Below are 25,304 nucleotides of genomic sequence, written 5' to 3'. Positions count from 1 at the left end.
GTGCACAAAGACCTAAGTACAAGATTATTCATGGCAGTACTGTTCGGAAAAGATAAAAAATTATATTATGTAACAAATGGGAAAAGAATTTGAAAAAGGATACGTGTCAATATATGTGTAACTGAATCACTTTGCTGTACACCTGAAACTAACACAACATTGTTAATCAACTATACTCCAATATAAAATAAAAAGTTAAGAAAAAGAAAAGATAAAAAAATGAAAACAATGCCTAATAATAAAGAAAATTGATAATGGTACATCCACACAAGGGAATACTACAAAGCAATTACAAATTATAATATAGATTCATATTTGGCATGGGATAATGTACATAATACATATGGTCAAGTGACAAAAGTAGTTTATAAAACAGTAGGTAAATTATTATCCCACTTATTGAAAATATTTATCTACATATGTATCTGCATAGAAACTGGACCATAGTGTATGGGCAATTTGTGGTTTCTTAGAATAGTAAATGTTATTGGTCAGAGGGTTTAATTCTTTCCCCCCATCTACCTCCAGTAACCTAGGACATTGAGTAAGCATATAGTAGACGTGCAACTTCCCCTTGGATTTTCTGTATTAGGCTTTGTTTCTTGTTTGTTTGGTATTTTATAATCTTTCTGTAATTTCCACATTCTGGTCTAGTCTATTGTCCTCAACTTTAAGGAAAGTGCTTTTTTTAAAAAATAATGTTTTGCTTGGTTTCATCCCTCCTCCCTCTCCTTTCCTTCCTTTCCTTCCTTTCTTTCTCCCTATTTACTTATTTACTTAACTCCTTACACTCCCAAGCCTTCACTGAACAAGAAATATGCTAACAGTAACATAAGACTGCACAAAGTATTATATATCTCCGTATTTTTGGATCCTATGGTACATAATTTTTATATTCAATACAGATTTATGAAATAACTATAATTTTATAGTCATAATATACTTCTACCAAACTACTGGACCACTTGAACTAGGCATCAAAAATAGTTCTAGGTGTGTACACATTCAAACACCAATATAAGTCTTGTATATACTATCCATGTCAAGAATTCTCTAAAATAGGAATAGAGTTAAGCTCTACTATTTGTTTGTGTCACCTTTCTTTCTTTTTTCTAATATTACCAGCCATTGGTGCTTAATGCCTATTTCTATTAACTTATTTGAGGTTGCAAAATGGTGATATTCTATCACTTCTTTTTTTATTAATTGTAATACTTTTATAAAGGGGATCATTCTGCCTCTTGGTTACCCAGTGGTACAGGAAAGGTTTTCAAAATTGGGAACTGTGGGGCTTCCCTGGTGGCGCAGTAGTTGAGAGTCCGCCTGCCGATGCAGGGGACACGGGTTCGTGACCCGGTCTGGGAAGATCTCACATGCCACGGAGCGGCTGGGCCCGTGAGCCATGGCCGCTGAGTCTGCGCGTCCGGAGCCTGTGCTCCGCAACAGGAGAGGCCACAACAGTGAGAGGCCCGCGTACCGCAAAAAAAAATAAATAAATAAATAAAATAAAATACACTTTAATTAGGTATTTATCATATCACACACACGAGTTTCAGAAAAACAATATTAATATTACCACTAATATGATTAATGGTAATATAATTTTTTTTGCATAATTTTTCCCCATTCTCTCTTACTCCCATTTATTTTATAGTTGTGCTATCTAAACATTGTCAGAACACATAGCCATCATACACTAAACTCTCTCTTCACTCTTATTTTGATTTTGTTCTACAGGAAATTATATTTAATGTTCACCACTGGTATTTATGTTGATATTTCCCCAGTCCTTTTGATTGTCTGAAGCTCATTCTCTAGCAGATTCCTCAAGAAAGTGCTCAAAGGAACAATATTGCCTGACTTCTCCTACAATGATCATTTGACCAGCTTATCGTTTATACTTAAAAGTCAGTTGAGGGTTTCCCTGGTGGTGCAGTGGTTGAGAATCTGCCTGCCAATGCAGGGGACACGGTACTGGTCTGGGAAGCCCTGGTCTGGGAAGATCCCACATGCCACGAAGCAACTGGGACCGTGAGCCACAACTACTGAGCCTGCGCGTCTGGAGCCTGTGCTCTGCAACAAGAGAGGCCGCGACAGTGAGAGGCCCGCGCACCGTGATGAAGAGTGGCCCCTGCTCGCCACAACTAGAGAAAGCCCTCATACAGAAACGAAGGCCCAACACAGGCAAAAATAATAAATAAATAAATTAAATTAAAAAAAAAAGTCAGTTGAGTATCTTTATGTTACTCCATTTTTTTCTGGCATAAAGCACTACTGTGAAAAACTATGATGGGAACCTGATTTTCTTTCCCTTACAAGTCATATGTTCCTTTCTTGTAGGTAACAAAAGCTTTTTTCTCTTTTTCTTTAAAGTCCATGAATTTAACTAGAACATGTCTTGATGTTGGTCATCTGAGTCAATATTCTTGGGTACATGGTATATTCTTTCAACATGGCTTCAATTTTTTTTTTTTAATTTCAGGAAAGGTTTCTTTAATTATAGTTTTAGTATTTGTTCTGTTATATTGCTTTGAACCTTTTTATCTTCTAAAATTTTCTCTTATTTCCACCTTCTATTTTTTTCTTATGACATCATTTGTTTTTGCCTTGCTACTACTTTAGGCTTCACTTCTGACGTGATTTTGCCATTTATGTCTAATTTTCTTTAGGTTCTGTCACCTTATTCCTGAGTTTTTGTAATTGATATATGTTGTTTTTTCATGTCTTATTTTCTTAGTGCCTTTAGCTCATTCTGAAATAGTAGGTTGTAGTTTTGGTCTGTTATGTGTGCATGTTTTTATTGCAAGCTTTTACTGTCTGTATGAATATTATTTTGTTCCCCTTTTCCCCCATAATAACTTTGTATACTATTTGACCTTGACACTTTTCTATCATTCATTTTTATGTAAACTTAATTTTCCTGAACTTTTGCAATGAGAAGGGGTTCAGGAAAGCTTTAACTTTACAAAGCTCCCTCTTCTGCTATTTTGGGGTAGTATTAAAAAATATGGTGGCTTGCCTGGTTTGTTTTCTAAGATTTCTTGACTCTGTAACCCTCCCTCACTTTTATCTTGACCTTCTTATCTCTCTTGTCTCCTTCCTGATAAAATTTTATTTCACTCCCAGCACTTTCTCCTTAGGGTGGGCTCTACCTTAGAATGGTACCTTGCCAAGTCAGTTTTGTGGGTTCACAGGAGTTAGACTGCTCCTGCCCTTTAAAACCCCCCAGTTACAGCTACTGCTATCTAATAGGCTTGTAGAGTCTTAGTGAATATTCTGGAGTTCTGCTCTCAGGTTCATCAGATGTTGCCCCATTTCTCCTTCTTCCTCTTGCACACATGCCAACACCAACTGGGTCTAGAGGCTATCGGTAGTCTGTCCCCACCAAATTGTATCTTGGGGTTCATGGGGATCCTGTCATATGGTTTTGTTGTAATTGTTCTATGGATTTTAAATTTAGCTATCTAGTTTCTCTTTCTGTTTTCAAATGAGGATTCAGAGAAACCAAAAACTATGCTATGTCACCACTGCCACCATCTTCCCAGAACCCACCCCTCCATCCAGTCCCTTTCCCCAAGGACTAGCTTTTGAACTGCTGTGACTTAGGAACTACCATGTTTTAAGTACTGCTTGAGAGAGTAGCTGGTGATTTCTTTTTGAAAGACATCACTTTGATGAACCAAGTTTTAAACCTATTGTTAGTGTTCGTGTCATAAAATTGCCTTAAAGCCATTATTTTTGTTCAGTAACAAAATTCCTCAAGATGGAGAAAATCCAAGATCCTTACACCAAACCAAATTCTGTGCCAAAGAGTAGAGAGTAAAAAGATTACTGAACAGATTGTGCATTGTCAAGTTAGTCTGAATTTTTCAATTTAGAGATAAACTGCCTGATGCATGGCAGGTACTCAAATATTTGAGTGAAGGATCCAGGAAATGCCTAAGTTAGTTGTCACCATTTTTATCCTCTTCTCTGGAAAGAAATGTTTCCCTAAATCTAATTCAACCCATGCTTCAAATAAATTAAAGACAAACCACCATTCTGGAATTTTTGGTAAGCTTTTCCTCATATACCAAACCTGACTGGAATCCAACAACAAAGAATCCTTTCCAGAAGTTTAACCCCATCTTCATGCTTACAGTACTTTTTAAAAATAATAAACCATAATTTAACAGACAGCATGATGGTGTTCACTGTATTATTTCCCTCCATGTTAATACAATGCTATCCATCTCAACTAACTCAATTAGCTGTACAAATTTCAAAAATGACTTTGTGTGTGTGTGTGTGGGAGTGTGTGTGTGTGTCAGAAGTGGGATTTGAACCCACGCCTCCATTCGGAGACAAAAATGACTTTTTTTCTGTAAAATATTAAATGTGACAAACACTAGACCCAAAGTCCAGTTTACCTAATAGACGACTGCTTACTATTTTTTTCCGCAGTTCTAATACCTAAACTACATTTCTGAAGTCTGCACATAAACGTTGCCCTGAGGTCATTATATACCGAATATTACTATTCCTAGTATTAGTGCTCTAACAATCTGTTTCTCTCTCCGTTCACCCCACGTCTCCTTCCTCCCTCATATCCTTCCTCCCTCTCTCTCCCTTCTCTCTTTCACACACACACACATTCACACAGTGAAGCTTCCAAATAACTGCCCCGGCCCCGTCCAAATGTATTTTTATTTCTTTTGGAACAGGGGATTGGTACGGTCCTTGGGGTAATAGAAAAAGAGTTACGAACTGTATCATAAATATGAACCATCAGCCACGTCAAAAAGTCTACGCGTTGGGGGTAGGGCGGGATGCAGCTCTAGATACGGGAAAGTAAACAAGGGGATTCAACTGCGTTGGCCGATATTATTGTTTGTACGTAGGCCTGTTGCTCTGGCTGGGGATTGGGGGAAGGTCCTAGGAGGACAACCATCCCACCTCCAAAAAGAAAAACGAAACCTGCAGCTCCCTGGGGAGGAAAGGGAAGCACCCCCGAAAGCGCTCCTCCCCGGGACTTGATTGCGAAGTCGCGGCAGGCCCGGCCCGGGCAGAAGCTGTCAGAACAGCCGCATCCCCGCCGCTCTGCCCACAGGAGAGCGACTTGCGTCTTCGCCCCCACTCAGATCACCAGGGTGTCCTCAAACGTTCTGCTCCCCTCCCTTCGCCACTCAGCCAGCTGACGACGAGCAAGAAGGAGGCGGCGGAGACCCCCGGTCCCAGGGTGGAGAAAGGGCCGCCGAGCCCCGGGTCCTCCGCCTTCTGGGCCTCTGACCCCTTGCTTACCCACCTGATGCTCCTTCACCACTTCGCTGAGGCAGGGATACCGCTCCGAGATCCATCGATAAAACTTAGGGACTCCCATTTCGACCGTCAGTACTAACTTAAGTCAGGGCCAAATCGAAACCAAACGCCCCGCCGGGGCCTACGCTGCCGCCTCCGGCCGTCGCTCCGCAGATGACAACACACTGCCCGGCCAACCATAGAGAGCGGCCGCCGGGCCTAGAGCGGCCGGCTTCGAGACTGCATCTCCGGGGCGGGGCTCTAGCCGCGGCCCGAACTCGCTGCCGCGGAGCTGCCTGGTTACATTTAAGAGCGCCAGGCGTTTTTGAACGCGTGTGTGAAATTCAGTTCTGAAAATGTCAGTTGACAGACCTGAGCGCTGTTAAGTGGATTTGGAAGGGGGTGAAAACCTCACGAGACGACTGGAAGAGTCCTGGCTGCTTCCGTTTTATGGGATTACTAATCTCTGTTTTTCAACACAGATTTGGAAAGGTCTGATGATTTATTTGGTTTAGTTTGTTTTGTGAGCGGAAATTTTTTCTTTCAGGATACAACAAAAATTTCTCTTAAAAACGTTCTTTTCCAAATTATTTGCGTAAAATGATTTCCTAACTCCCCTCCACCCAGCTTCCTCCTTAACTCTTAACATTAGGCCTTCGATAGGAAAGTATACGTTTAGTTTTCACATTTATACCTCTTGGGTTATTATATTTTCCCCCATCACACTTCAACTGTACAAAAAGGCAGAATTTTGTAAGGTAAACTTAAGTGAAATTATCTGTTACAAAAAGATTATGTTTTCATTTATTTGTATGTAATAACCTCTTTGCTTTGGAATTATTTTAAATCTTCTGCAATAAAATGTACCCCCAAATTTAACGTTAAAATTTTTTAGATTATAAAACCTCATGAAATTTTAAGTAATGCTGTTTCCCCCAACCACTGGATTCTGCATTCTGGTACACTTAGTATGGCAGCATCTTTAAAATTACAGAATGTTTATATAGTTTTCATATTCATGTTAATTGGCTAATTTTTTTTCCCTATCACATTTTCAACAAATACAAAAAGAGTATTACTAAGTGAACTTAATGATGTGCTATTTATGTTTACATCTCTCTTACTAGAAAGTTCCCAGAGGGAAGGGGATCCGTGCTTTGTCTACAGTATTTATTCAATATGATTTTTTGTTCAAATGAATCCTTATGTTAGTACTTAAAATCAACGAAAGTTGTAAAATGAAATTAGGCTGGCTTGTTTCTCGCAAATACATCTTTGTAAGAGCATAAGAACATGATATTCCATTTCTCCAGTTATACACAGTATATGTTAAGAAAGCAGTTTATTTAACAACATATATTATTTTAAATATTGTTAACAATCAGGGAGAAATATCAGTTACTGTGAGAACATAAACATAAGTTGTACTTTGGAACTGAATAGATACAACCACAGATTAATGATCCAAGTGCATTAATTTTAGATTATTAACATATTCTTTGAAGTAACTCCATTTCACATATATGGGGTCCAACCAAGGTACATCTGGCATAGCAAGTTTTCATCAGTTGCTTCTTGTATAAGGTAATGCACATGTCCTTCAATAGATAACGGCAGTCCTGTCACTCTATTTCGGGTCTTGATTACACCTTGTAGTCTCTGCTCAATGTCAAGAACATGGGTTTTGGCCTAAAAAGAAATTGAAAATCATAAGGACTAAGGACCCAATGACATATAGATGTTTATAATTTGGAATTACTGCCTTTCTTTTATCTAACAAATATTAATGCCATTTTACTGATCATTACCCCGTTTGTAAGAGCAAATGCAGACAAAGGAGAGAAGCAATGAAACAAATACAATAACTTGAGATACTGATCTCGAGGCTTGCAATGTTGATCTAACATCAACTGGACATTTTTCAGGACTCTGAAATACAAGGGAATCTCTTCCATGTTAGGAGTCTAGAAAAATAATAGTATAAAAAAATCTACTCTGAAAAGTGTTTAGGACTTAAACATTTGAATATTAGTATTCTAATAACAGCAACAATACTCTAATGCCTAATGTTTAGATTATGTTATATGCAAATGGGAGTTCTAAGTGAGCTACTTGGAATTCTACATATTTTTCTCAATCAAGAAAGCATATCAGAATGCAAAAGTGAGAATGATGTAATTAGAAAAACAATCCTCAAATCTATTCTAACTTATTTAAAATAACTATCTGGAAAATTTGAGGATTCGGCTAATATAGTCAGCTCTCTGCAGCCAATGATTCAACCAACCACGGACTGAAAATATTCAGGGGAAAAAAATTCCATAAAGTTCCAAAAAGGAAAACTTCAACTTGCCATGCACCAGCAACTATTTACATAGCATTTACACTGTATTTGCAACTATTTACATGGTATTTACATTGTACTAGGTATTATAAGTAATCTAGAGATGACTTAAAGTATATGGGACGATATACACAGGTTATATACAAATCCTACAGCGTCTTATATACGGGAGTTGAGCATTCCAGGATTTTCGTATCCACAGGGGGGTCCTGGAACCTATCCCCCATGGAAATCAAGGGGCAAGGGACTACTATGTTAGTAAAGAGTTCTACATATTGAAGCTGAGACCTGCTGCTCTATAAATTCAGGCAATTTGTGTTCAAGTTTTTCCCACTCTGTATCATAACTGTGATTTGTTTATGGTTAAACAAGCATGTGTTGAACTCTGTTTTTACTATACTAATGATAAGAATGTTAACATTAGTAATGACAATAAAGAAAACTTATGGCATTGTCATACTAGATAGAGAACTAAATTTCAGACTATTCAATGGTCAGTTACTGACAGTATTTAGAATTAGTTCCCATTTGTAGAGATATACAATATCAGTTCGTATCAAGCTACACCTGCTACTAACCTTTTCGTTGACAACTTCCCCTGTTTCATTCAGTGGTGCTTTGGAATGCCCTTTCACTGGTTTACTCCATTCCACAAGAGGATCATGTAGAAAAGTCTTTAAGACACTAAATTGGAAACAAACATTATGGTAATAATACAATGTTATCTTTGTAAAAAGAACTCTCATTAAAGTCAACACTTAGGTGAAGGATAACTACTGAAGGATGAGAAACTAATGGTAATACTCTTACAAAACACATTACTACCGTTTCAGAAAATGCTATGCTTCCTCCTTCAGAGAACTTGCTTTGCCTACGTCTAACTATCCAATGTATTCTACCATAATGCCTGGTAGACAGGTTTTAAATAAAAAAGTGAATAAGTGAGCTTTAAATGTCCTTTCGAAAAACTACTTCCCACAGCTAACATCATATTTAATGGTAAAAGACTGGCTTCTTCACCCCTAAGATTAGGAACAAGACAAGGATGTAGATGTCTCACCATGGATATCTGACATTGATCTAGCTAGGGCAATTAGGCAAGAAAAAGAAAAGGCACTGAGATTAGATTAGAAAAAGTAAAACTATCCCTATCTACAGGTGACCTGTTGTTGTAGAGAGAAAATCTTAAGGTATCTGCAAAAATAACTATGACAACTAACAAATGAGTTCATTAAGGTTGCAGGATACAAGATCAATATAAAAATTTAGTTATATTTCTATACACTAGCAATGAACAATCGAAACATGAAATTAAGAAAAAAATTCCATTTAGAAATACTTAGGAACACATTTTAAAGTTAAATACAAGATTTACAAACGAAAAATTATAAAACGTTGAAAGAAATTGAAGAAGACTTAAATAAATGGAAAGATATCCTATGTTCATGGATCAAAAGACTTAAGATGGCAATACTCCCTAAATTGATTTACAGATTCAATGCCATTCCTATCAAAATCCAGGCTGGCCTTTGCAGAAATTGGCAAGATGATCTTAAAATGCATATGGAAATGCAAGAGACTCATAACAGTCAAATAGTCTTGAAAAAGAAAAAAAAAGTCAGAGGATTCACACTTCCTGACTTCAAAACATACTACAAAGCTATAGTAATCAGGAAAATGTGCTATTGGCATAAGGTTAGACATACAGATCAATGGAATAAAACTGAGTATCTAGAAATACACCCTTACATGTATGGTCAATTGATTTTCAACAGAAATGTCAAGACAATTAAATAGAGAAAAATAATCTCTTCAAAAATGGTGCTGGCAAAAACAGAAATACAGATCAATGGAACAGGGTAGAAAGCCCAGAGATAACCCACGCATATATGGTCACCTTATTTTTGATAAAGGAGGCAAGAATATACAATGGAAAAAAGACAGCCTCTTCAATAAGTGGTGCTGGGAAAACTGGACAGCTACATGTAAAAGAACAAAATTAGAACAGTCCCTAACACCATACACAAAAATAAACTCAAAATGGGTTAAAGACCTAAATGTAAGGCCAGACACTATCAAACTCTTAGAGGAAAACATAGGCAGAACACTCTATGACATAAATCACAGCAAGATCCTTTCTGACCCACCTCCTAGAGAAATGGAAATAAAAACAAAAATAAACAAATGGGATCTAATGAAACTTAAAAGCTTTTGCACAGCAAAGGAAACCATAAACAAGACCAAAAGACAACCCTCAGAATGGGAGAAAATATTTGCAAACGAAGCAACTGGTCAAGGATTAATCTCCAAAATTTACAAGCAGCTCATGCAGCTCAATAACAAAAAAACGAACAACCCAATCCAAAAATGGGCAGAAGACCTAAATAGACATTTCTCCAAAGAAGATATACAGATTGCCAACAAACATATGAAAGAATGCTCAACATCATTAATCATTAGAGAAATTCAAATTAAAACTACAATGAGATATCATCTAACACCAGTCAGAATGGCCATCATCAAAAAATCTAGAAACAATGAATGCTGGAGAGGGTGTGGAGAAAAGGGAACCCTCTTGCACTGCTGGTGAGAATGTGAATTGCTACAGCCACTATGGAGAACAGTATGGAGGTTCCTTATAAAACTGAAAATAGAACTACCATACAACCCAGCAATACCACTACTGGGCATATACCCTGAGAAAACCATAATTCAAAAAGAGTCATGTACCATAATGTTCATTCCAGCAGTATTTACAATAGCCAGGACATGGAAGCAACCTAAGTGTCCATCGACAGATGAATGGATAAAGAAGATGTGGCACATATATACAATGGAATATTACTCAGGCATAAAAAGAAACAAAATTGAGTTATTTGCAGTGAGGTAGATGGTAGAGACTGTCATACAGAGTGAAGTAAGTCAGGAAGGGAAAAACAAATATCGTATGCTAACACATATATATGGAATCTAAAAAAAAATGTTCTGAAGAAACTAGGGACAGGACAGGAATAAAGATGCAGATGTAGAGAATGGGCTTGAGGATATGGGGAGGGGGGAGGGTAATCTGGGATGAAGTGAGAGCGTGGCATGGACATATATACACTACCAAATGTAAAATAGATAGCTAGTGGGAAGCAGCTGCATAGCACAGGGAGATCAGCTTGGTGCTTTGTGTCCACCTAGAGGGGTGGGATAGGGAGGGTCGGAGGGAGACGCCAGAGGAAGGAGAAATGGGGATAAATGTATATGTATAGCTGATTCAATTTGTTATACAGCAGAAACTAACACACCATTGTAAAGCAATTATACTCCAATAAAGATGTTAAAAAAACAAATAATCCAATTAAAAAAAACGGGCAAAGGATTTAAATAGACATCCGTCCAAAGAAGTTATGCGAGTGACCAATAAACATGTAAAGATGCTCAACATAACTGGTCATTAGGGAAATGCAAATTAAAACACAATTAGATACAATTTCATACCCAGCAAGATGGATAAAATAATATAGATAGACAATAACAAGTTTTGGTAAGGATGTGGAGAAATTGGAACACTTAGACATTGCTAGTGGGACTATAACATATTACATCTGCTTTGGAAAACAGTTTGAAAGTTCCTCAAAATGTTAAGCTTAGAGTTAACATATCCAGAATCCTACTCATAGGTATAACCAAGAGAACTGAAAACATATATCCACATAAAACCTGTACGCAGATGTTCACAGCTACACTATTCACAATAGCCAAAACAATCCCAAATGTCCATTAATTGATGAATGGATAAACAAAAGGTGGTATATCTATATAATAGAATATTATTTAACAATAAAAGAGAATGAAGTACTGATACATGCTAGAGCATAGATAAACCTTAAAAACATCATGCTACTGAAAGAAGACAGACACTAAAGGCCAAATGTTGTATAATTCTACTTATATATGAAATATCCAGAATAGGCAAATCTATAGAGACAGAAAGATTCGTGGTTGCTAGGAGATGGTGAGGAGTAGAGTTAGGGAGTGACTGCTAATTTCTTTTGTAGGTGATGAAAATGTTTCATAATTAGATAGCAGCGATGGTCACACAATCTTGTGAATATACTAAAACCACCGTAGTATGTATATTAAAAGACCAAATTTTGGACTTCCCTGGTAATGTAGTGGTTAAGAATCCGCCTGCCAATGCAGGGGACACGGGTTTGAGCCCTGGTCTGGGAAGATCCCACATGCCATGGAGCAACTTAGCCCGTGCACCACAACTACTGAGCCTGTGCTCTAGAGCCTGCGAGCCACAACTACTGAGCCTGCATGCTACAATTACTGAAGCCCGTGTGCCTAGAGCCTGTGCTCCACAACAAAGAGAAGCCACTACAATGAGAAGCCCACGCACTGCAAGGAAGAGTAGCCCCCGCTTGCCGTAACTAGAGAAAGCAGCAATGAAAACCCAATGCAGCCAAAAATAAATTAAGAAAAAAAAAAAGACTAAATTTTATGTTATGTAAAATATATCTTAATAAAAGCTATTATTAAAAAACATCTACTTCAGGGCTTCCCTGGTGGCGCAGTGTGTTGAGAGTCCGCCTGCCGATGCAGGGGACAAGGGTTCGTGCCCCGGTCCGGGAAGATCCCACATGCCGCGGAGCGGCTGGGCCCGTGAGCCATGGCCGTTGAGCCTTGCGCGTCCGGAGCCTGTGCTCCGCCACGGGAGAGGCCACAACAGTGAGAGGCCCACATACCGAAAAAAAGAAAAAAAAAAACCCCAAAAATACCCCCAAAAACATCTACTTCAACCAGTATAAAGTAGCTCTATATAAAGAAAACAACTTAGAAACCAATAATCACATTCAAAGTTACTACTGTTTACAAAATATAGATGATTACCTCATTAAAGGTTCTCTCTGATCTCGCATCAGCCTCATTGTAACTTCACAAGCTCTTCGAAAAAGACCTTCTGTTCCCATAGGACCCATTCCATTAACCATATTATGAGTCATGCGAAATGGAACAATTTCTGGGACCTCAAAGGTTTCTCCCTTAAAACAATGCATTTTATTAAAAAGTAAAGATGCTGGAATTTAAAAATCTTTATGCAAAAAATTAAAAGCTTTTAGGAGAGAGCAAACATACCCTCAAAATATTTGTATGTGCAACTTATGTTAGAGGCCTACATCCTGAAGGAGCCATATGACTCTACCTTTGCTTTTGAGGAGCTGAAACACAACTCCTTGGGTAAGATCTAGAGGATGGATGGATTCATCTTTCACTGAATTACTAAAGTAATTATAGAGAATTATAGAGCAATATTTATGCATTCAATATTTAGCCTTATATTAACTCCCTTAATATCCTTCTTGAATAGTATAAAGTACAAACAAAATACTCTCATAATTTTCTTCTTTTCTTTAAGACTTTCACTTTAAAACAGGACGGGAAAAAAAATAGCCAAGTGTTAGATGCTCACAATCCCTGAGACAAGAAATGTAACATGTAATATAATGAAGTCCAGTTCATTTATTTTCTTCCATTCTCTAACATCTGCCTTTCCTAGGGCTTTTTCATCCCTCCAATCAGTTTCCCTAAATTCCTCTCTTGTATGAATCCCCTATACCAGTGGTTTATCTTTGATTTGTTTTCAGTTGGGTCTGTGACCTTTCTTGGTTTCCTGTGACAGCAGATGGCAACCCATAGAGAACTAAGGATGAAGGAAAAAATGGGTTTAATAATTAGTCTGCCTTTCAGGATCATGACATTGGAAAACTGGAGGGGGTCCTTAAGGAGAGCTGAATGACCTCAATTTATTCCCAGACCCCAGCTGGACCTACACAATCTGAATTTCCTGTGATGTTTCCTAGGTACCTGCATTAAAAAAAAAAAAAATTCTTAGATGCTGCTGCCAGGTTTGGAAGCAATCACATTAAACTACTCTGTCTCTCTAAAACTAAGTCTCAGTAAAATGAACTGTTCATATATTATATAAACACCCCATGTTCATATAACCAAGAACCAATAAGTCAGAACTTGGATCTATGCTTTTGGACTTCAAGTTCAGTGCTAGTTTTCCTATATGACTCTTCTGAGTTCTCTCCAACCTAAGTTGCTTTACTGAGGGCTATGGGATCCACTGATCAAAACCAGTCAACAAACTCTCAATGTGACTCAACTGTGACTACAGCTGCTACTAACAGGTATGTCTAGGAAGAACAGTTGTTGTGGAAAGGAAATTAGGAGAAAACATACAATTAACTACAGTAAGTCATATCATATACCTTATTGAAGAGACAGTTGAAATCCACATGTACACATTCACCAGTCAAAGAATCAAAGAGAATGTTTTCACCATGACGGTCTCCAAGGCCCAGGATATAACCAACCATTGACATAACGGCAGTGGAACGGCAGTATGCTGATCTGCTGCTGTACCTAAAGGAAACACAATGCCTATCAAGTATCCTTGTATCATATGGGGCCACATACATCTAAAATATTTTTTAAAAAATCTAACCATAACAATGTATTATATTTTTGGTAACTTACCATGATGTAGGATCAGGGAATGTTCTCAGAAACCACTCATGAAAAACAGGAGGATGCCTGGGCAGGAGAAATTCTTGGAATACTTTGAGTTTTTCAGACAAAGCTGCCGATTTTGGTAGCATACACTGGCGAAGTTCCTTCCCTGTCATATAAACTCCTGCAAGGTAGAGTGATTTCCATTAATCACACAAGCCAAATGAGAAAAGGGGCAATGTATTTTTTTTTGGTGAAAATAGGACAGGAAATATCTACTTTTATTCAAAAGCAAGAATAAATGGAAACATTTCAATTATGCATAGGTAAACTTTCTTCTGATACTATATGAAAATAATAAACACATTATCTTCACTTAATACTCATCTAGAGTGAGGCCTCTTGTTGATGATAATCAGTGCCAAGTAAGACCACACATACCAGAAGATACCACTCAGAATAAATCCAATGTGAATAGTGCCCCTGCATGTAAAAATGCTACAGCCCTCACTAAATTTACAGTGATCTCTCTGTTAATCAGCAGGCAGTATGGGTCCACACTGAATCATTACTAAGAAACCTACAATGGTGCTCTGAAATAATTTACTCTGTGTGAAGGCTAGCCTATAAGATTCACAGGATACGTGATTTTAAAACTAATCTTGTACAATTCAAATCATAAGTGGAAGCAGAAGAAATTTTCCTTCTGATGTATTTGTGAGTTCATATTATATGGTTGACATGACTCCAGTCTATAAAGTGCCTTTTAGGCCCACCTTTGTTTGGTGCTTTTTGGACCCAAGGTTCAGCTAAAATTTCCATAGACAAGTTTTGAGATTAGAGATTTTTAGCCTCAAATGTTGCACAGTTCAACTATGTTCATGATAGGATGGAAAAAATATATATTTTTTTAAAAATCCAATAGCAATAACTAACACTTATATAATATTTCATCTTTAAATAAAATAGTCAATAGCAAGTTCCTTGAAATCAGATTCAAGTGTGCTTGAACTTCAGCTCTACAACATATTAGTAACTTGGATTAAGTTACTTCACTGTCCAAAAATAGTGATAATTAGGCTTGTTAACAATAATAAAAAATTGATATATACAAAATACTTAGCATAATACCCATAATATAGTAATTTATCAATATTACTTAATGCTATGGGTTGATTGTATCCATCAAAAAAATAACCCTTGTACCTGTGAATGTGACCTTATTTGAAAATAAGGTCTTTGCCCATGTAATCAGGTTAAGACGAGGTCATTACGGTGAGCCCTTAAAATAGTATGACTGATATTTTTATAAGAGAAAACAGGGACATACAGACTTAGGGAGAATGCTGTCTGATGACAGAGGCAGAGAATGGAGTGAAGCATCTACAGCCAAGGAATGTCAAAGATTGCTGGCAACACCAGAAACTTACAGAAAGGCATAGAAAGGATTCTCCCCTTTGGCCTTGAGAGATATTGTGGCCCTACTGACACAGTGATTTTAGACTCCTTGTCTCCACAACTGTGAGAGAGTAAATTTCTGTTGTTTGTGAACAGTTTGTGGTAATGTGTTATGGCAGTCCTAGGGAACTAATATTTTTTACTTTACTCTAGTAACTTGATATATTTGTTTTTAATGTATTGCATCATAAACATTTTTTTATCATAAACATTTTTAACACTTTTTATTTTGAAATAATTTTAGTCTTACAAAAAATTGCAAAAAATATACAGATTTCCCATATATTCATCACCCAGATTTTGTCAGTGTTCATCTCTTTCATAACAGAATACAATTACCTAAACCAAGAAATTATTTTTTCATAGTATTATTAACTAACTTTCAGACTTTATTCAACTGTCCCACTATCACCCTTTTTCTGGGTCAGGATCCAATTCAGGATCCCTGACTGCATTCAGTTGTCATGTCTCCTTAATGTCCTCGAATCTGGGAAATTTCTGTTTTTGTCTTCCATTACCATGAAATTTTTAAGGAGTTCTGACCTGTTATATTTTTGTTTCTTCATTGTAAAGTTACTACTTTTTCCCCTTTGTAATTAGTAAGTATCTGGTGGAGAGATACTTTGAGACTCTGCAAATAACCTATTTTCCATCATACTTTTGCCAACGAATTTCAGCAGTCATTGCTAATCACTGTCTGCAACAATTATTACTGTGATATTTACTAATTGGCAATTTTCTGTTTTCATCATCTCTTCTACATTAATTCATTGTAATTCTACTCTAAGGAAGAACTTGTTCCTACCTTCCTACTTATTTATTTATTAATTCAAGTATTTGTTTACATAAGTGTGGACTCCTGTCTATTTCATTCCATGGGTTATAATCTAATACTATTATTATTTATTTTGGTGCTCAAGTTATCCCAGGTTTGGCCAGTGGGAGACTCTAACTCTAATCTAACACTTTCGGTTTCATTCTAGCTTTCCCTTTCTTTTTCTTTCTCTAATATGAAAAACTAGCTCTCATTAGCCACAATGTATTTATTTATTTGCTGAAGTCTAGTTTACACAAAAGTAGTTTCAGAATTGCTAACCAGTAACTCCTAGAAAAACACATTTTCATATACATTTTTGTAAGCTACCTCAAATTCTTTTGGGATAAAGATAGAGAAAGAATTAAAACGCAAGGAAGGAAAGAAGAAATCACTTAACTACTTCTGTATGTATCAATAGTACCAAGAAATTTTACTATGGCTTATACCCCCAAAATGTACAATGATAATAACCATTATACCTATATTATATGTTAGCAGCTATTATACCCATATTACATACTTATATTGTAAGAATTAATTTTAGTACCCTTTTCCTTATACAGTTTGGTCAGAATAGGTCTCAAGCCAGCAGTGTTGTTAACCCATTCAATAATCCCACATTCATCATTCAGTGGAATAACTGCATATGTTCTAATATGAAGTTCTCTTCTACGAGACTCAGCATCTTTTCTTAAGCACTATAAAAAAAAAACACACATAAAATTAAAAGTTAAAAATTTCTAAATGTTATATCAAACCTATCTAAAGATTGCTCATTTCATAGCAAAATAATGTCCATAAAAGCTTATTATGTAGTATAGATGAATAATTCTTCAGAAAGGTAGAGCAGGAAACTACTGGGACAATATCCTTAATTTATTTCCAAATCATTAAAAATGCCTTGGGGGCTTCCTTGGTGGCACAGTGGTTGAGAGTCCGCCTGCTGAGGCAGGGGACACGGGTTTGTGCCCCGGTCTGGGAAGATCCCACATGCCGCGGAGCGGCTGGGCCCGTGAGCCATGGCTGCTGAGCCTGCGCGTCCGGAGCCTGTGCCCCGCAATGGAAGAGGCCACAACAGTGAGAGGCCCGCGTACAGCAAAAAAAAAAAAAAAAAAAAAAAAAAAAAATGCCTTGGGTAAGTACATCTTTTAATTATTCAGTACTAATGTGACAACAATACTGGGTTCAAAAATGTTATGGTTATATATTTAACAATGACAAAATACTCTTTAAAAATTGCTTCTAAGATATTACTGAAATAGTAAGTCCTTGGGCGCAGGGAATGCTGTTTAATTTTATCTAAAACAATGCATGAACAGAAAAGTATGAGTCTTATGATATCCCCAAAACATATATCTTATTCTTACAGTTTAATATTATAGCTTCATTTGAAAAATGATCTCCTAGCAGAAGAAAGCTTTACACATCTCATCTGATTAATCCTGAAATATACTAGGTAAGGATAAACAGTATTTTGTTTAATTCTGGAACTGTATGAAATAAACAAACTAAGCACACATCTATAATTGTAACCTGTCAAATTTTAAAGCACAATCACTGACCAAAAATACATTTTAAACTTTAGGAATAGATAGGCTACATAAATGTCAGCCAAATAGTATGGCATGAGAATCACATGTAAAGATCAGTATATGGCCTCCTAGACCAACGTAATGAGACGAGTTTTTCACAATCAGGCTATTTTATTTGACCATGTTAATGTGGGGGAAAGGTAATGAAACAACTTAATTGGTAACAAGGCTGATTAAGATAAATTTATAAATTAAATCCAGGCCACCTGATACTCCCAACTAGAAAAACACTCCAGGAGCTTTGGGAATTAAGTTACCAATTTACCAAACAACATTTTAAATAAAAATATTCTTTCCCTTAATACCTATGAAATGGGTTTTTATTGTGGTATTAATTTTTAAATTACTTTTGGTTAAACTAAGCACAAACCATAATTCTCCTTTTTAAAAAATGAACTCATCTGCTGCTATTTATTTTCTATGTTAAAGGTCCATAACTTTTTCCTGTTAATAAAAGAGGTACCAGTAAAATGCAGGAAGGGGATAGAGAGGCAGAACAAAGAGCTTATAGGAAAACAATAAAGTTTTCACAGTATGGTTTAATTTTTTACCAATGGAAAAACAGATGCTATGCACTTATAAATATCTGGCTAGAGAATAATTCAAAACCCCTAAGACTATACATTTATAATAACCCTTTAGTGAGATTTCTCATATCATCTCTGAGATAGAAATCAAGCACTTACCAACAGAACTGAAAAAAATACTAATGATCACCTCTAAAAAGTGTGTTGGTAAAAACAGAACCTAACATTTTTTTTTCTGGCATCAAAATATAAAACATAAATAAATCTGATAGAAAAAGTATATTATAGATAATTTAAACATTAAATAGAAAATATTTTCCTTTGTTAATATGTCTTATACATTTTTCTCAATATAACAAAAAGTATCTTATTTTTTAAAAATTAAGTGAAACCAGCAATTCCACTTCAGGGCACATATCCAAAAGACTGAAAGCAGGGACTTGAACAGTTATCTGTACACTTATCTTCATAGCAGCAATATTCACAATAGCCAAAAAGTGGAAGCAACCCACATATCCACTGATGGGTGAATGGATAAACAAAATTGGTATACACATGCAACTGTATATTATCCAACCTTGTAAAGGAAAGAAATTCTGATGTGCTATAACATGGATGAACCTTGAAGACATAATGCTAAGTGAAGAAAGCCAGTAAAATACAAATACTGTATGACTCCACTTATACAAGGTATCTAGAGTAGTCAAATTCATAGAGACAGAAAGTAGAATGGTGGTTACCAGAGCCTGGGGGGAAGGGGAATAGGGAGTTACTGTTTAACAGATACACAGTTTCAGTTTGAGAAGATGAAAAAGTTCTGGAGAGGGATGGTTGCACAACGGTGTGAATGTACTTAATGCCACTGAATTGAACTGAACACTTAAAAATGGTTAAGATGGTAAATTTTATGTTATGCATATTTTATCCCAATAAAACAAATTAAGTGAAAATGAAAAAGGCAGTGTACTTCATTTCCTCTTTTTAAGAGAGATCTATTTGCCCATATCTCATTGATAGTAATTATGGCAATTCTAAAATAAAAGCAAACTATATCCAAACCTTATTAATCAAGGAATTGAATTCCATTAGTCTACAATCCTTTCTCAAGTCATCTTTTGGCTTACACATCATAATGTAGAACTTCCCATCAGATCCTTTTAAAGAGATCTTCTTTGGTTTCTGAAGAGAAGCAAGAATTTCTACCTAAAAGATGATGAGTTATATATAAATAAAGGTCAAAATTCTTTGTTTAAACTTCTATGTGTATTATAAATATTGTGTTACCTAACACAATAAAAAGGAAAATATAATAACCTATATTATGTAGCAAATTTATTATTTTAATAATTTATCTTAATTATGATCTATGAAAAGAATGGTTGGACATAAATAGAGACACATTTTCACCCATTAGAAATGGCTATTGAAGTAAAAGGATTACTTTGTCTGGGGCTTCCCTGGTGGCACAGTGGTTTAGAATCCGCCTGCCAATGCAAGGGACACAGGTTCGATCCCTGGCCTGGGAAAATTCCACATGCCATGGAGCAACTAAGCCCGTGCGCCACAACTACTGAGCCTGCGCTCTAGAGCCCATGTGCCACAAGTATTGAAGCCCGCGCGCCAAGAGCCCGTGCTCTGCAACAAGAGAAGCCACGACAATGAGAAGCCCGCGCACCTCAACGAAGACCCAACACAGCCAAAAATAAAAACAAACAAATAAATAAATAAATTTATAAAAAAAAAAATCAGGATTACTCTGTCAGCAGTGTAAGTAAATACATACACATTCAAATTTAGGCAGCCTCTTAAAGCAGCCGTAATGTTTAAAAGATTTTTGAAACATTTTCTTAGGACTTTTCTGCAGAACCTAAGATGGTTTTTAAATTTCTTTAATGGTAAGAAATGTTTATCAATGGAAAGTAATTTTATTTTTGACAAAAGAAATGCCTCCAAAATCATGTCCAACTAAAGATGTAAGTAAATAAGTTGAATAATATTAAGTTAAAAACAAAGCATGACTATAAGTAACGAGAATAATTTTATTATGTGGCTTATTAATTGGTCTGAAGCAGTTAAACAAATGTTTTGAGCCACAGAAGTACTGGAATAAATACAGAGTTTTCAAAAGTATTTACTCAGAAGTGCTCTGGTACCATTTCTTTAAGATAGTAACAACAGCAACAAAAAAGAATCAAGCTCTTCCTAGCTGAAATTCACTTCCTCCCAAAATACAAATTACAAACAAAAATTGTATTTCGTTCTCTTTCTGTTCCCCATTTTTAGGACAAAGATGAATATGGAAAAATCAAATTATGGAAAAAATAAAGATTTTAGTCATATTAAAACAATATGAACATCTGAAAAAATCAAAATACTAGGTTGAACATGAGATTTTTATTACTTAATTTTGTCCCATCACTATATAGTTTTACTTTTCTGTATTTCCAATCATTTTTTCTTTGCAAATAAAATTCACTTAGTCTCTGAGAAAAACACTTTTAAACTTAATCTGACATTTCAACTTAATTTTAAAAGCATAGTTACAGTTATATAAAATTGCAGTTTACCATATCATCAAAGCCTGCAATATAGGCCCAATGCCCAGGAAATGGCTCATGGTTAGCATGGGCACCCGGAACTGATGGAAGAGTGGGTATCATGACTGATTGTAAAGGAATGAGGATTTCACTAAATGTTGCTTCTTCTACCAGCTTTTTAAGCATTTTAAAATGAGTGCTCATGCTCAGCGTGGAACTACTTCCATCCACCTGGGGGAGAAAAATAGTACATTTTAATTTCTCTGTTTACCTTGAATTATAGAATGCTTACTTTTACTCAAAACAAAAATTTCACTTCTATAATAGCTTAATTACAATGGCTCAGCAGTCTGTACTTTTCTAATTTTTAAAAATACATCACCTCATTTAAACCTCTCTGTACTCTTTTACTTATCAATAAATAGTACCTACATTATACGATGTTTAATGACTAAGGTGGGTAATAGCGGCCTACAATTTGTTATCACACATTACAAATTCCAAAGAGCTCTGTAAATCAAACTTTTTTTTTTGTACCAAATCTCATTTGGCAGCAAAAAGATATCTGAACGTCTCACTTACTACAAAGATTAATATGTTTCACTGAAGAAATAGTTATGTATCTGATTACAGGATACTCTACCAGATTACCCCTAGTGATGATACTTAATAAAAAGTATATGTACTGCATTACCTTTAAAAATCTAAAAATCCTGAATTTCTAAATGTAGTTGGCCACAAAGGTTTCACATAGAGAACTGGAAGTTTGTACAAGTAAAGCACTTAGAAAAGTGCCAGTGTTTAATAAATGTTGGCCATTATCATAACACTATCTTTCATAATGTCAAGAGTGTCAGGGGACAAACAGGATTAATGCAGATAGCAAAAACAGATTACTCTTTCAAGATGTTTATTGGAAGGGAAGGTGAGAAATAGGGTAGTCTCTACCTTCTCAACTGTAAATAGATGATAGAGTAAATATTTGTAAGGGGAAGTCAAGTTATTTACCTTATAGAGACTGTCCCTCCTTATAATTACCCCTACCCCCACTTTTACCCTTCCTACACATTCTTCAGGAGTTTTTCCCCTCCAATTCCTTGGGTAGAATACTAGTTCATTCCTATAAGCATGTCTATACTCTAGTCATAAACCTACTGAAAAAAGTAGTTATACAGTATATGATAACCATCTGAGTGGCTTCCTATGAGACTGTGAGCACTTCGAGGAAGGAGAACATGTCTTACTCATCTTTGTTTCCCTTAGGCACAGTGCTTGTTCCCTGGTAGACAATGAAATGTTACTGAAAGGATGAAACCCAAAACTCCAGTCTTCTTTCCTATCATGTATGTAGGTTAATGTATATGAGTTTTGAAAGTTCAAAGATATGACAGAAAACAATCACAGAGAGAACTTTAACTGAGTATTTTATATTCTTATATTTCATATCCTCTATTTTAAAAAACTTCTAATAAATATGGATAATTTACTCTCAGAAGAATTTACATTAAGAAGAACTTTTAGAAATTTAGAGGATATTTGAGAGAGGGACATATGTTAGAAATTTTAAAAACAGCTTTATTAAGGTAAACTGCACGTATTTAAAGTATACAATTTGATAACTTTTGATATATGTGTATACCAACATATATGAGAATTTAAATATAATTAATCAAATGAAATACAACCAGCTGAAATCATATAAAAGTTTCATCCAACTTGGTCTATAAGTAGTAAGATTTATGATAGTACCGATTTATTGCACAATTCTAGAAGCTTATCTGTTAGGCGAGTTGCATCTCCAACAAACTTTTCTAAGGATTTTTTCATATGAATAGCTTTATTTAGGATTTCCTTGCATCTGTTTACACGCATGGGATAAGAAGACTGTCATAAAAAAAAAAAGTTAAATGCAATTGTTAAAAGATAACAAAACTTCTGATTGACAAAAATCAACTTAAACAGTATGCATGATGAAAGTTTACAGTGATAGAAATTTCCTGGAAATCAATTTGGCAATACTATCAATAGCCATAAAAATGCTGCTATCCTGCGACCTGATGAATTCCCTTCTTAGGATCTATCTTGAAGGAATAATCAGAAATGAGAATAAATATAGATGTGTCTAGATGTTTTGCAACAGCAAAGAAAGTAAACAACCTTAATGATCAACAGCAGTTAAATAAATTATAGATGGCTAACCATTATAGAATTTTATAAAATTTTAAAAATTGGTTCTTCAATGAATATTTAACATGGGAACATGATTATGGTAACAATTTTAGGTAAAAAATATGAAATTACATATCTATGCAATCCAAATTTAGTGTTAAAATATGCATAGATAATAAACATACAAAAATACATCAAAATATTAATGATATAAACAGTGAATTTTAATTTTCTTTTTTATATTTCTCTGTAGTTTCTAAATTCTCTAAAATATTTATTAATTCAATATATTTACCAATTTGTACATTCCTATTAATAATGCAATAAAATTTTCTAGTATTAATAGTTGTGATACTTTGGATTAAAAAACTTGGAGAAAAAATAGGTTACCGTTTTATACCAAGCACTAACACTTTACTATACTTCATAAAGAAAACACATGATAAATCCTTCAATCTTAAACATACTAGTCACTTCATTTGATACAGTAAATATTTCTAAATTTTATAATGAGACATAGTACTATAGTTTCTTTTTAAAAATACTTAAAATTTATCTTCTTGCTACAAATCTAACATAAGAGAGAAACCCTGGAACTTGTATCTACATATTAGCATTAATATGGAAAAAGACACTATTGTGATTAATATATCACCTTTGACACAGCTGTCATCATCCACATTGCTTGTTGAGGATAGGCCAGAAACACTTTGGCTATAATTTCCATCAAGACAACAAAAACTTCATCATGAGAATGACAAATTCGGGAGATTAATTGTGAAAAGGCAGTCAAAAATTGATATGGAGCTAAGTGATTTGTGTGCTCTGTGATAACTTTGTTTATCTTAGCTAAATCATTTCTCATTTGTACACGATCAGAGCGGCCAGCTGGAAAAAAAAAAATCAAAGTTAAAAATAGCAGTAAAAAAGTATATCAATTTCACAGAAAAAAAATTTTGTTTTAAAAACTGCTTTAAGATATATGTTATTCCCAGGTCCAAAGCTAGATCACTTGCCAATTTGTGAAAAGATACTTTTCTCTGTCCAGGTAGGAAAAAATATTTAAGTCCACTGAAAATCTCAAGGCCCGTTTCTTTTTAAAATTTTTTAAACAGACTTTATTTATTTAACATCTTTATTGGAGTATAATTGCTTTACAGCGGTGTGTTAGTTTCCGCTGTATAACAAAGTGAATCAGCTATACATATATTTTCACTAGAAGCAAACAGAACAAGCCACAATCCATTGTAATTTTTAACGTAAATTATTTGGCTTAAACTAATATTTTTCAAAATGTGTTAGGTTTACCAAGGAACGAGCAGGTTTACACTTCCAGGCCCTGCAACTCCAACTACTTTAAAAAGTCTATGCTTAGTCTTTCTCCTCTTTTTTAACATTTCGTTTCTTGCTCTCACATAAATCATAATTCTTCTCAGTCCCTTAAAAATTTTACCAAAAAATTATACCTTTTTCCCATTCATATGCCTTAGCACCAAAATCAAGCCATAGTGATAACATTCGTGGCATTGATTGATATATGAACTGATTTCCATACTGTAAAGACCTGCAATTACATAGAAAATATATTAACGTAGTATTCTTTTTTACATTATATGAATTAAATATAAAGACTTAAACTACCACTTGAGAAATATATGGCCTCTGACAAAAATTTTTATAGCATCAGTATTTCTTCCTAGTACACATTATCTTTGACTCCTCTCTCCCCACTTTTTTCTTTCTTCACTCCTCACTAACCTCTATAGTATCAATACACTGACCAAAAATAATTCAAGTTTTGACCTGGTCAAACTCCTGTCAGTACTTCTTTTAAATTGTCCTTAGGATCTGTGCCTTTATTTGTATTCCATGGTCATAAGCCTAGGTCAGGCCCAATCACTCAATTTCTGGGAAATTACAGTAACTTGGTCTCCCTAATTCCACATTTCTTCCCTTCAATAAATTCCAGGCTACCATTTCTGAAATTCTAGCTTTATCATACTCCCCCCGTTTAAAAACAGCAATCACTTACCTTTAGATTAAGATTATATGAATGACTCTGCTCGGGATTCA

General features: G+C 35.4%; 2 protein-coding genes across 3 annotated transcripts in view; both read right to left on the bottom strand.

Moving 5' to 3' along the window:
• XRN1 (5'-3' exoribonuclease 1) overlaps positions 1-5,447 on the bottom strand; it is a 100,795-nt gene extending 95,348 nt beyond the window's left edge. For both annotated transcript variants that reach the window (XM_030873309.3, XM_030873310.3), the window contains exon 1: positions 5,285-5,447. In XM_030873309.3, coding sequence (XP_030729169.1) covers positions 5,285-5,359 — 75 coding nt within the window. In that variant the 5' untranslated portion in view covers positions 5,360-5,447. The remainder of the gene's footprint in view (positions 1-5,284) is intronic.
• A 1,157-nt stretch (positions 5,448-6,604) lies between these two features.
• The window catches only part of ATR (ATR serine/threonine kinase), a 103,107-nt gene continuing 84,407 nt past the window's right edge, over positions 6,605-25,304 (bottom strand). Inside the window, exons 37-47 of the mRNA XM_030873306.2 lie at positions 24,698-24,795; positions 23,887-24,119; positions 22,812-22,946; positions 21,093-21,293; positions 19,585-19,728; positions 16,954-17,104; positions 14,159-14,315; positions 13,891-14,044; positions 12,506-12,657; positions 8,200-8,305; positions 6,605-6,966 (exon numbers count right to left, since the gene is read on the bottom strand). Coding sequence (XP_030729166.1) covers positions 6,793-6,966; positions 8,200-8,305; positions 12,506-12,657; positions 13,891-14,044; positions 14,159-14,315; positions 16,954-17,104; positions 19,585-19,728; positions 21,093-21,293; positions 22,812-22,946; positions 23,887-24,119; positions 24,698-24,795 — 1,705 coding nt within the window. The 3' untranslated portion in view covers positions 6,605-6,792. The remainder of the gene's footprint in view (positions 6,967-8,199; positions 8,306-12,505; positions 12,658-13,890; positions 14,045-14,158; positions 14,316-16,953; positions 17,105-19,584; positions 19,729-21,092; positions 21,294-22,811; positions 22,947-23,886; positions 24,120-24,697; positions 24,796-25,304) is intronic.

The sequence above is a fragment of the Globicephala melas genome, chromosome 4, assembly GCF_963455315.2.
Source record: "Globicephala melas chromosome 4, mGloMel1.2, whole genome shotgun sequence".
In the NCBI taxonomy this organism is placed as follows: Eukaryota; Metazoa; Chordata; class Mammalia; order Artiodactyla; family Delphinidae; genus Globicephala; species Globicephala melas.
Note: the sequence above shows the minus strand (reverse complement) of the source record. Positions and strands in the feature narration are given on the sequence as shown.